This window comes from Ammodytes marinus (assembly GCF_949987685.1).
Source record: "Ammodytes marinus genome assembly, chromosome: 15".
NCBI lineage: Eukaryota > Metazoa > Chordata > Actinopteri > Uranoscopiformes > Ammodytidae > Ammodytes > Ammodytes marinus.
In genome coordinates, this window is record NC_137219.1 from 29,367,128 (window position 1) to 29,380,360 (window position 13,233).

Consider the following 13,233-nt stretch of genomic DNA (forward strand, 5'->3'; position numbering starts at 1 on the left):
GAAAAGTAGTATAATAGGAGATCTTTAAGAAGAAATTTTTTTTATGTGTTTGCCGTTTGCGTTTCTTGTCCTGCAGTTTCTGTCGACAGTTTATAGAGTGGGGATAATGTGAAAAAAAATATTCATAAAAAAAAAGTAAAAAAAAATAGTTTTACCTTGTCCAGTTCCATCTTGTCCATTGACACTCTCACTACTGCCACCTGGAGTACTGCTACGATAAATCCCCTGGCTTCTGTCAGTCAAACCTGCAGACCAATTAGAATATTTTTAGGCACCATTCTAGACCTGTATGCCATAGTATGGCCACAAGGCATGTGGTGTGTATAACACATAGTAGCAAGTAAGCCAAGCAAGACATCAATAGTCTGTTCACTGATTCAGGCAGGATGCAAATCACTGTGATATCAGTTAATAGTCAGGGAATGTATCTGGTTCTAATTAGACCATATGAATGTATATTTATTAGCAGGTTTCAAGATACAGGGGTGACTAGCATACAGTGCTGCTTGAAAGTATGTGAACCCCTTGAGCCTTTTGGAATTGTATTGAGTTTAACCATTATTAATAAATTTTTTATCAATACCAGTATTTTTATATGAAATAACAGATGTTTTTTTTTTTATCAATTCCACACTTTTCTTTTCCGGAAATCAATTAAAACAAATGATTTGCCAACTTGTGTATGTGCAAAAGTAAGTGAACCCTGAGCTGCATTGCTTAAATAAGAGCAGGTAAACACAAACTGAGTGATGAAATGGACCAATGAGAGATCTTTGGGGAAGAAATTGCTAAATTGATAAACACACACCTGTTATTTAATATAAGAAATGCTTGTATTGATCAAAATGTATTAATAATGGTTAAACTAAATACAATTCCAAAAGGCTCAAGGGGTTCACATACTTTCAAGCAGCATTGTATGTTAAGCATGCAGCCATCTCTACAAGTCTCAATTGAAAATTGAAAGTGAGCTCCTAGGTGACAAGTCGGCCGTAGTATGGTTGTGTGGTGACCAATGACTGCTGACTGATTAAGAGAGAAAACTTTGCAGCAAAGCTTTGTGAAGCAAAGAAGCAACTCACGGCTCAGAACAGACGCTGTTCTCGAACACACTCACCATATTAAAACATAAAGGGAGGTTACAGCACACAATTTTTTTTTAAAACAGGTACATATAAAACAATTCATCAACATTTCAAGTACACTCAGATATATGCAGGCAAGCCTGGCGTGCTGGAAGCATGCATTTGTGCACACACATAAACCATCTATAAACATACTACTTACTGGAAATACTGGCTGGTTTACAACCGCAACACCTCTTGTGTGTGTCTTTTGTATGTGTACTTGTATGCTTGAGGAGTGTGCAATTTGTGCCCGCATTGGTTTTTCAGGGAAGCCCTGAGAATCATAATGAGGAGTGCTGTAGAACAGTCTGATGTAGACGTGACAGTAAAGATGATGATGATGATGATGATGATGATGATGTGTACGGTGAAACAAAAAGAGGGTGATGGTGATGAGGATTTTAGAATACTCCGTTGGCTGAGAGTGGACGGCTAGTGATGACGTCAGCTGTGATGTCACTGGAAGACCAGAATCGCAGTCTTCTGGGGAGAGAGGGGTAGGGGCGGGAGGAGGAGGGGCAGGGTGGGGGGAGGAGCTTGTCCTGACTTTTACTGCGGAGAAAACAGAAGCGTTTTGGGGCAGGGAGAGCTGAGATGGAGAGAAGGGAGAGATAAGAAGGAGATGGAGAAATGTAAAGAAAATGTTGAAACAATGATAGTGGGTAAATTGAACACAACAGTTAGGGCCCGTGTCCACCTAACGCCTTTTTCCCACCGCAAGCGCCTTTTTTCAATTGATTTCCAATGAGAAGCGGCCGCCTCGGGAAAAGGCGGCCGCTCTGAGAAAAGGCGCAGCGCCCAGCGGTTTTTTTCGAGCGCTTTTTGTCTTTTTGTGCGGCCGCTTCGAGATTTGCAAGTTGAAAAAAGTTTAACTTTTCAGAAAGGCGGTGGGGACGTCACCGCCGCTTTTTTCAAAGGGCCAATCAGATAGTAGATCGTCGGGACTCGTCGCCTTGGCAACAAAGAAGACGGAAGAGAAACTGCTTTTTCCGTCTCTGTTTACCCGAAACTGTACGAAAATAGTGACTTAAAATGACCAGAACAGAGGGAGGAGAGCCTGTTTGTGGGAGCAGATTAGGCGAACACTTGATTCTCTGTATTTTTTATCTCCTACGGATCGTTTCATGCGCACACATCAGCCTACAACTTGCTCCGTGTGTGTTTGCAGGAGCCGCGATAACTCCTCATCCAAACAGAGGATGGTGGAAAGTATTCTCTGTTTCATAAGACTACTCATATTAAAATGTAACGATTTAAATAGAAAACAGCAAACCTAAACAGTTAAACCAGTGTTGATAGGTCTGACTGACAGGTGACGATCAACATTTTCTCTCCCCCGATCACAGCACTCTCTCTCCCAGCTCATAAAACGCTTGAAAAAAGCGGTCGAAAAAACCGGTTGTAAAAAACGCTCAGTAGACACACTCCCGAGCGCACAGCCAGCGTTTAACGCTGGAAAAAGGCGTTAGGTGGACACGGGCCCTTAGATAGGAAGTTACTAAAGGTAAGAATATGATTGACAGAATAAACATAAAAGACCATGCAAGAAAATCTTTTAGAATAAAAGAAGAAAACAAGTTGTCAAGTGAAATCCATGCATTGCACTCAAGACTGGCATCAATAATAATAAGTGCATGCATGGACGTCGATTTGGCTAAACAAGTGGGGGGGACAAACAGGCATTCTGGAGTGCATTTTCAAAAGTGGGGGGGACAATTGATGATAATGATATTATATAGTACTGTTTATGCCTAGACTGCTTTGTTTTTTGTGGGCGGGCTTTCCGCACCGAGCAGGTAGGCCAGGTGTTTGTTTGTCATGATGAAAACTAAATGTCAAGGGAAAGAGGCGGTGGTTTAAAAAAGTATTTCGACCGCTTATTAAGTTCACTCGTTGCTTACAATGGCTTATTCGTTTCCCAGTATATTTTACTTTATTTATAAGACAGTTTTGTTCTTTTTTGAGTTGTAAAATAAAGGCAATCATTTTTTGAAGTCGCGAGTGCTTGGAGATTTTTGGAAGCTAGTCGAGCTGACCTCGCCTTCTTTACCCACGGCTGTACCCAAACAAAGAACAACCGAGACGATGATACTGTCATACTTCAGAATGTATAACAGGTTTCAACATGTGAAAATAAAGTGACAGCTGCGCTAACTTGATCAAGTAGCCTAAGGTCAATATTTTTACAGTTGTGAATGATGATGCTGTATTATTCTACTTGTTAAACATGAAGGCTATTGCACCCAGATTACCCGCGCGCAAAAGTAAAGCTGCGTGTGTGTGTGTCCTTGATTAATGCGCGTGCAACCCCCCCCCCCCCCACCACACACACACACACACACACACACCTGCCACGGACCTTCGCCGAAAGGAAGGAGAGAGAGAGAGAGAGAGAGAGTTAGGACCGTTACTTTGTGTATTTTCTAAGAGTTTTTATTCTATCTGAGTAATTAGTGTAGACGTGTCAGATGAATCGACACATTTATTGTGATGTTTTATTATTCTTCTGCAGCTGCAGTTGGTGCTGAACATAAATTGCAAACTGCGCGCTTACAGATGCCACCGCAGGCTTAATATTCACCATTTGCTTAGCTCTATTGATAATGATAAAGAGAAGCTTTATTTAAACACTGTCCATGTGACGGTGGTGATTGATTCATTATAACTTTGTTTGCTAGATAGAATCTCACAGAGGGAAGCGGCTGTCTCCCCTCACATTAAGGCTACATTTTCTCTATAGGCACGCAGCAGTCTTGCGACACAGTGCTGTGTTCTAATTAAAACCCGACAGGTATAAGTTGGCTACAATTGCCCCGCACGGCCACCGAATAGTCGAATCTCTGGACTGAAAAGCATAGCTGAAAAGACAGATCTGGCGGGGGGGCGGCCGCTCGTAGATTCGCTCGGTCGAGAGCGGTCGAGAGGGCGACTGCGCGCCGGGCATCACTGGAGCTTCTCCCCGCTGGGAGAGCCAGCGAGTCGGGCAGGGCTGGAGCGGCTCTGCCCCCAGCTACGGCGCATGAACCACCGAAACAAGGATAGGCGGCGGCCAATCACGGTCGCACGCGCACACACAGAGAGAGAGAGAGAGAGAGAGAGAGAGAGAGAGAGAGAGAGAGAGAGAGAGAGAGAGAGAGAGAGAGAGAGAGAGCGAGAGAGAGAGAGAGAGAGAGAGAGAGAGAGAGAGAGAGAGAGAGAGAGAGAGAGAGACACTGTGTTTTAATACGGCTGGACGCACTCCATGTCCGGCTTAAAAAGTGGAGGAAACAAAATGAGTCTTGACGTAATCGACGTCTATGAGTGCATGCCCTCATGCAAAAGTATGGACAATAATAATAATTTCATGCCCCCATGACTGAGGGAATGCACTCAAAATTAAAATATGATTGTTTTAAAAAAAGTTGCCTTGTCTCTCACTTTACCCCTTTTGGGTAAACTGAAACAGACCAGAGAAATCAAGGGGGTAAACTGATCCACTTAGTTTTTTCACTCCAACACTACCTGTAGTGGCAACCTATTTGCCACTCTTGCAGGACGTAGGATTCTGTACTTGTGCTTTCTCGTAAGGCAATAAAACTCAAAAGAAAATCCAAGGCCGATGTAAAATGAAAAATGCTGGATTTATTCTCAAAAGTAATCTACAATGAACAAAAAATATACGATAAACTACGGTCAGAAAAGTGTAGATCCCGTCCTGCTCCGATTAACACAATAACAATGCAGAGATGCCGACAAGTGCCCACATGGCTAATTTACAACAGTATACAACACTAAGCTACGCTTTACGACAGTATCAACCTGTGGTAACAAGACAAGAATATGAGCATACTAAGACCTTATCTACTGAATACACATCAATATACAACAAAATATAAGCTATGATTAATTATTATTAATTAAAGCAAAATATATTAAGAAATAAGGCAGGTTTTACGGGTTACAGAGCATGGGGTAGGTGCGACCGCTCTATAGCTCCCACCGACTATTTCAGACCTAACTGATTAAACCCTATTTTCATCGGTTTTATTTTGTGCTTGTGTTGCCGGTAACATGGATACTGTTTCGGAGAAATGCCTAGAAGCAGGAGACGAGCAAAAAAAGATTCGGCAGAGACAGAGACAGATATGTCACCGGACAGCGTGGTTAGCATGGACGTTGGTGCTAACTCAGTGGCTTCCAATCCGGATCTGCTCGAGCGGAATAGAGCAGCCATAGCCGCTGAGATAGCCGCTGAGATTAAATCCATTGCCGCTGAGTTTAGATCATCGTTTGCCAGCATGGACACTAAGCTGGACAACATCCAGGTCGTGGTCTCAGGCCAGGGGAAACGTATAACTGATCTCGAGGAGAATGCGGAAGCTGTTTGCGGACGCCTGGAGCAACTTGAGGCTACGTGCTCCTCACTGCAGGAAGATAACAAGTTGCTGAGAGCTAAACTATCAGATTTGGAGGGGAGAAGCAGGAGACAGAACGTTCGTATTGTGGGCTTGCCGGAGTCACTTGAGGGTGCGCGCCCCACCGCCTTTTTCTCCGAGCTCCTCTTCGAGGTTTTTGGTGATAAAATTCTCCCTTCTCCCCCGGAACTGGACAGAGCTCACCGCACTTTGGCACCCAAACCTGGCCCGGGCGAGAGATCGCGGCCCGTCATCATACGCCTCCACCGATACCAGATTAAAGACCTAATCATGAGAGAGGCACGTAAACAGGGCGAGCTGGAATATCACGGCCACAAGCTCCGGTTCTACGAGGACTACAGCGCGGAGGTCGTGAAGCAGCGGGCTGAATACAGGGGGGGGTTTTGGCTGAGCTTTATCAGCGCGGTCTCCGTCCCTCTCTTCTTCACCCTGCAAGGCTTCGTATTACTCTCCAGAGCGGCGAGAGAAAGTGGTTGAGGTCTGTCTCTGAAGCATCTAACTACATATCTACATTGGGTGCGAGTCCACAGTGAATATGATTGCCTGCCGTGAGTATACAATTTGGACAAATGCTCTTTTCATATCCCCAGCCAAACTCTCAGACTGACGGTACTACACGCATTTTTTCTCCCTTTTTTAAAATGAGTAAATTGGCTGGGTGAACGTGATATTTTTGTTGCTTGTCATTTTGACGTATTGTCTAGCTCACTCGCTTTTTTAAAATTTGTATCTCTATTTTAAAACGGCTAGATAAGCGCGTCTGTTCTTTTTTTTTTTTTTTTTTTTGCCATTTGGACAGCTTGCCTAACTCACGCTTTGTTCTCTTTTTTGTATTTCGAATTTGTTGGGTGAGCACGGTTTGTTTGTTTAGTGTGTTGTCATTTTGACAGTTTGCTGGATTGTTCATAGTGTTACTAGCTGTTATGGGGTGAATTGTACAAGACTTATGTGGGAAGCTAGCACAAGTCAGAAAGTTAAGGCTTGGAATGTTGGTTGTGAGACTAGTAAAGGTCTTTTGGGGTTTGCTGTTTAGAGCAATATATGGGGTGGGTTCTGGGTGGGATGGGGTGGTGTTAACTGGGGGTTTAGCTGATAAGTTATCACCTGCTGTGTTTTCAGTTATTTGTGTTTTTTTTTTTTTTTGTGTGTTTAGTAACTCTTTCTATTCTCATTATAACTGAGCTAGATGAAGGGCAATCTTAATATAATTAGCTGGAATGTCAAGGGTCTAAATCACCAAGTGAAAAGGGGTAAGGTCTTAACCCACCTAAAATGGCTCAGGGCTGGAATAGTTTTCCTTCAAGAAACCCACTTACATGACTGATTAAGTAAATGCTGGCGTGGACAATTTTTTCATTCTAATTTCAGGGGTAAGGTCAGGGGCACAGCTATCCTTATTGATATTAATATTTCTTTTGAGTCCTCAAACGTTATATCAGATAAAAATGGACGTTTTATTATTGTTTCAGGCAAACTTTACAATAAGTCAGTCATCTTGGCCAACGTCTACGCGCCTAACGTCGATGATGTAGAATTCTTTGAGAGATTTTTTTCTCAACTCCCCGATCTCAATTCCCATTCTCTTATTCTTGGTGGGGATTTTGATTGTTATCTAGACCCAGTCTTAGATCGCTCTTCCCCCAAACCTGCCACTCTTAGCAGATCTGCAGGTTATATCAAATCATTTCTTGCTGATTATAGCCTCTCTGATCCATACAGGTTTTTATACCCCACAGGAAGAGAATATTCATTCTTTTCACATGTCCACCACACTTACACCCGAATCGATTATTTTTTTGTTGATAATTCATTGATGTCAGACCTAAAGTCATGTAGTTATGAAAGTATTGTGATCTCAGATCACGCTCCTCTGCTCCTTCAACTGGCTTTCTCTGACGTTGAGTATACAAGAAGGCAGTGGAGACTGGATCCATTGTTGCTCACAGATGAGAGTTTTCTTTCACACATCTCTACACATATTAAAACTTTTTTGAGTATAAATAAAACACCAGATGTGTCCAATGCAACAATTTGGGAAGCCCTGAAAGCCTATTTGAGAGGTGAAATTATATCATTTGCAGCATACAAAAATAAGTGTACAAAACAGAAACAAACTGAAATAGCTGATCAGATTCTGAACATAGACAATATGCTAACTCACCTTCATCTGAACTTTACAAAGAACGTTTAAAACTTCGGACAGAATTCAACCTTCTTTCCTCTCGTCAAGTTGCTGACAAGTTGCTTAGGAGCAGAAGTACTTTTTACGAACATGGTGACAAGATTGGCAAAATCCTGGCCAATCAACTGCGCGGATTTAGAGCGAAGCAACTCATCCCTGGAATTCGGACAGACAGTGGGTGTACAACATCAGATCAGAAATTGATAAACGAAAAGTTCAAAACATTCTATTCAAATTTGTATAGTTCTGATTGTACAGTAGACGCAACGGTGATGGAAACCTTTTTTAGTGGCCTGAACATGCCTTCCCTTTCTCAGGACCTGAGAAATAGCCTTGAGGCAACTATTACTCAGAAAGAAATTTTTGCAGCAATAACATGCAATCAGGCAAATCTCCTGGTCCAGACGGACTTCCATCTGACTTTTTTAAGAAATGTTCAGCTGAATTATCGCCTTTTTTATGTTCAGTATTCTCAGACTCATTTGACTCAGGTAAACTCCCGCCTTCGTTCTACCAGGCCTGTATTTCCTTGATGTTAAAAAAGGATAAAGATCCTCTAGATTGTGCATCATACCGACCAATTTCACTATTAAATACGGATGTGAAGATACTTGCTAAAATTCTCGCCCATAGATTGGAGGATGTTCTCCCCTCTATCATATCCCCCGACCAAACTGGGTTTATAAAGGGACGCCAATCATTTTATAATACCCGCCGGCTAGTCTGGCATGACCACTTCCGCCAGCGTCTATTCGCTTGCGGCGGCAAGCTACGCAGCCCTGACGCAGCCCCCTCCTTTTCCGGTTGCTGGCTTTCCCCTATTGTGATCCCCCTCAAATTCGGAAACAATTCGCTCACAGTCAACCCGTGTGCTTACGTGCAGCGCTCTCTCTCACACACACACACACACACACACACACACACACACACACACACACACACACACACACACACACACACACACACACACACACACACACACACACACACACACACACACACACACACACACACACACACACACACACACACACACAGGGTGTGAGAAGTCACATTACTGTAGACAGAAATAAAGTGTGGCGATACTTCGGGATAATAATATTGGCGGCGGCGGTCCGGGACGCAACCTAGATTAGCCTAGCCTAGCTGTCCAACTTCATTGTACAACTACCCCCGGGCAGAAATACCCTCATAAACTCTGGAAAATGAAGCGTGGGGGTTTGAATTGAGCACCGGACCTTATAACCAGCTAGATTAAGATCCGCCGTTCCCTTTCTTTGGTGAATTAGGGACTGACACAGCAGCGGTGTTTTAGCGACGGGGAAAGATTCCAACGGCTTCCACTATCACCTAGCAACTCTTACGGCTACTTGCTGCAGTTGGTGTAGCGCTCACAACGTCAAAACCCTGTTCTGCCTGTAAACAGACGGACTACGGCTCTGACTACAGCGATAGGAGGTGGTGACATAAGTTCTCGAATGCTAAAAATTCTACTCGACCGCCGTAGCCGTCCTCTCAACCGCCGATGATAATGTTACCAGAGATAACACTACGTGGCTAGTTAACTCCGGTTAAGTTATCCCGTGAGCTCCTCGGGGGCTAAAGTGTATGGTGTCTTGACATGCTGGTTAGAAAGCAACACACTATGTATATTCCTTTTGTCTTTAATAGTTTTTGTGTGGCGTTTGCGGGTTTAGCCATTTCTCTGACAGTCTCTGGACGTGAAGACGTTCCATCAAAATAAGTCCCCCCCCGGCAATATTTTGCAGGACACCGCTGCTGCTTCCCGGGGTTAGCCCCGCCCTAGATGATTGTGATTGGTTTAAACAAATACAAACAGGCTAGCCCAGTTTCCCCCGGTTTCCCCACCCGAATAGACGGCTCTAAACAGAGTGCTTCCAGACCATACTACATGCTGTAGTTTGGTCTGGCTTTGCGAGACTACCCGCCGGCTAATGAACATTTTATATTCCCCCAGAAATATTGAATCAGAATGCCTCGCTTCTATGGATGCTGAAAAAGCATTTGATAGAGTAGAATGGAATTATTTGTTTTTCACCCTTGAAAAATTCGGTTTGGGTCCTGTTTTCACTTCTTGGGTTAAATTATTATATGTATGCCCTTCTGCCTCAGTATTAACAAACAGCCGTTACTCAAGTAGTTTTGATCTGCACCGTGGGACCCGGCAGGGTTGTCCTTTGAGCCCGCTCCTTTTTGCTATTGCAATCGAACCACTTGCAATTGCCATTCGCGGTAACAAACAGATTCAGGGGATATGGAGAGGAGGAATTGAACATAAGGTATCATTATACGCCGATGACTTACTTTTGTTTGTCGCCAAGCCAGCCACCTCTTTACCGGAGGCACTTTCTGTGTTGGAGGTCTTTAGTCAGTTTTCTGGCTATAAACTTAACTTGAGTAAGAGCGAACTCTTTCCGATTAATAAAGAAGCTCTTAAACTTGATTATTCAGCTCTCCCACTCAAAGTGGTGACAGATCAGCTGAGTTACCTTGGGGTATGTTTTACCAGAAATTTTAAAAACCTATTTAAATCGAACTTCCTCAAATTATTAGATCAGGCGAAGCAAATATTATCGAAGTGGTCTCCTCTGGCATTCTCTCTCATAGGTAGAATAAATTCAATTAAAATGACATTACTCCAAAAGTTCCTACATCTATTCCAATGTCTCCCCATCTTTCTCCCCAAATCCTTTTTTCAGGCACTTGACTCCTTAATGATAAATTATATTTGGAATGGTAAACACCCTCGGTTACGGAAAGCTTTTCTTCAAAGACCCAAACAAACAGGTGGAATGGCCCTCCCTAATTTCCAATACTATTACTGGGCTGCTAATATCCGTTCTTTAGTGTATTGGGTGCATTTTCACCTTGACGATTCAGCCCCAGTCTGGGTAACAATGGAGTCCAGCGCTATTAGCCCATTGTCTCTATCTGCCCTCTTAAGCGCCGCACCTCTTCGGCTATTCCCCACAGTAGTCCCGTGATTAAGCACTCCCTTCGAATTTGGACCCAATTAGGAAGAATTTTGGAATGCAGAATTTTTCACTTTTCAGCCCAATTGCAGCTAATCATTTGTTTACTCCCTCGACAGTGGATGGTGCATTCAAGATCTGGCATAAAAAAGGCTTAAAATGCATCGGTGATTTATTTATTAATGATCTATTTGCTATTTTTTCTCAATTGACAAAACATTTTGGTATCGAAAAGACTAATTTTTTCCGATTTCTGCAAATCAGGCATTTTACGCAGAAGTTAATTCCCCAATTCCCTCACAAACCGCCAGCCAATCATGTCGATTTGTTTCTTTCGGTAAACCCCACATTAAAAGGCTCAATTTCTGTGTTTTTCAACCTTATTTCGAAGTTGCATAGCCCCTCATTAGCAGCTATAAGAACCCTGTGGGAGCAGGACCTAGGTTCTGCCTTCACAGATCACATGTGGGATTTAGTCCTGGATCGGATACACTCTACCTCCATGTGCGCCCGACATGCTCTTGTGCAATTTAAAGTAGTACATCGTATCCACATGTCTAAAACTAAATTAGCTCGTATGTTCCCCGATGTAGACCCAACCTGTGATAGCTGTAAGAGCGCACCGGCATCACTCTTTCACATGTACTGGTTGTGTCCCACCTTGACTGAGTTCTGGACATCAGTTTTTCAAACAATTTCTGAAGTACTTCAGCATCAAATTGAGCCGAACCCTTACACTGCAATTTTTGGCATTGCTCCAAATCCGGGCTTGCCTAAAGTGAAGTTGAAGGTACAGGCCTTCACCTCATTACTTACTCGTAGGGCTATCTTACTCAAGTGGAAAGATCCTGCTCCTCCTTCCCACTCACATTGGATTAGAGACATTATGTCATGTATGAATTTAGAGAAAATACGTTATACTGCCCAGGGATCCGAGAGTGAATTTGACAGAGTTTGGCGCCCCTTCCTGAATTATTTTGGAAAACCAACAACAACAATACAAGAGTAGCTACCCCCTCCCCTCTCTTTCTTTATGGGTTTTTTTTTTCTTTTTTTCATATCGATTGTTTATTTGTTTCTTGTAGCGTGTATTTCGTTTATGTAATTTTTTAACATTGTGTATTGTTTTTTTTTTTTTTTGATGCAGGATTGTTTGTGGCTGGGTGGGGGGGTGGGATATGGGCGGGGTGTGTTCGGGGGAAGAAAAAAGGGGAAAAAAACTCAATCATTGTACTGTGTTTGCTTTGCAAATCCTTTGATGAATAAAAAAACCTTTGAAAGAAGAAATAAGGCAGAAATGAGCCTTATACTCTCCATGGCTCTAACACTACCATAACAACACATGTTGTAACAGTAAAAATCCTGACAACTAGCTTGAAACCACATATTCCAGAACTAACGTTGGACTAGTAACAGAATCATGGGGTTTGGTCAACCAAGCACATTTTTTTTTCTAAACCCTTGAAAGTAACTCTGATCAAATACAACATATAATTCATAATGTTTTAATTAACATTCAAATGGCAGGTAGAACCAGTTAGATTCAAACACAGTCTGGGGGTCAGAACACAGGACCCTTAGAGCCAGCTAGTGTCTGGGGATCAGAGCAAAGGACAATCAGAACCAGCTAGAACAGCCTGGGACTCAGAACACAGACCCACCTGTCATTTTCTTCTGAGTCTTTGATTAATATTTTTCCACATTTGTTTTATTGGGATCATTCATTGAATAAAGACATATTACTTAGAGTCCATTGTCTCTCTATTCAAACTAGTCTCCTTGTTTGCTTAAATATAATGGATTCATCAAAAGAGGGCACAGACACTGTCTCACTTTACTCCACCGCTACAATTTGAGAAAAAAAACTACCTCTCTTAGCAATTCAGGCTAATCTTCAGTTAGCATCATCACATGGTTTCATATGTTGGTAGTTCATCAACATGTATGATAGAAGTTTTTCTACCTGGATCAATTTGCCTTGCCACAACAGTTGATTAAGTTGACAGCAAGAAAATGTACTTTTACATGCAAAAAAATATTTTTGTGAAAAAAAACATGCTTACAACAGCACAATGAGGTCCTATCCTTCATGGCCAAGGGGAAATGAGAGGAGCTTGAAAACGTAATACTCACATGACCAATAATGTGTTCCGTTGCCTAGATACAGGGGGTGTCTCACATTACCCAATGTCTCATATTAACTTGTTCTCCCCTATTACTTTTATTAAGTTACAAGCCTCCATCCTTCAGCAACAACCACATAGTTAAGTTTTCAGAAACAACTGTGGTGGGTCTCTTCTCCAACAATGCTGAGACCCACTACAGGAAGGAGGTCAGCCAACTGGCCATGTGGTGCAGAGGGGCTTGTTCATGTTCAGGACAAGGTTGTTATTGATTTCTGGAAAGGCCACCCCCTATATGCCCACTGACCATCAATTGAGCTACTGTGGAGAGAGTGAGCAGCACCAAGTTCCTGTTCAGTGAGGACTGAACAACCAACACTGCATCACTTGCCA

At 42.7% G+C, this 13,233-nt stretch overlaps 1 protein-coding gene across 4 annotated transcripts in view; it reads right to left on the bottom strand.

Moving 5' to 3' along the window:
* ccdc88c (coiled-coil domain containing 88C) overlaps nt 1-13,233 on the bottom strand; it is a 145,957-nt gene that overhangs the window by 23,716 nt on the left and 109,008 nt on the right. For 3 of the 4 annotated variants that reach the window (XM_080042662.1, XM_080042663.1, XM_080042664.1), the window contains one exon: nt 156-245. In XM_080042662.1, coding sequence (XP_079898788.1) covers nt 156-245 — 90 coding nt within the window. Of the gene's footprint in view, nt 1-155; nt 246-1,287; nt 1,717-13,233 lie in introns of those variants that run through there. The other variant, XR_013845231.1, reaches the window with a different exon arrangement.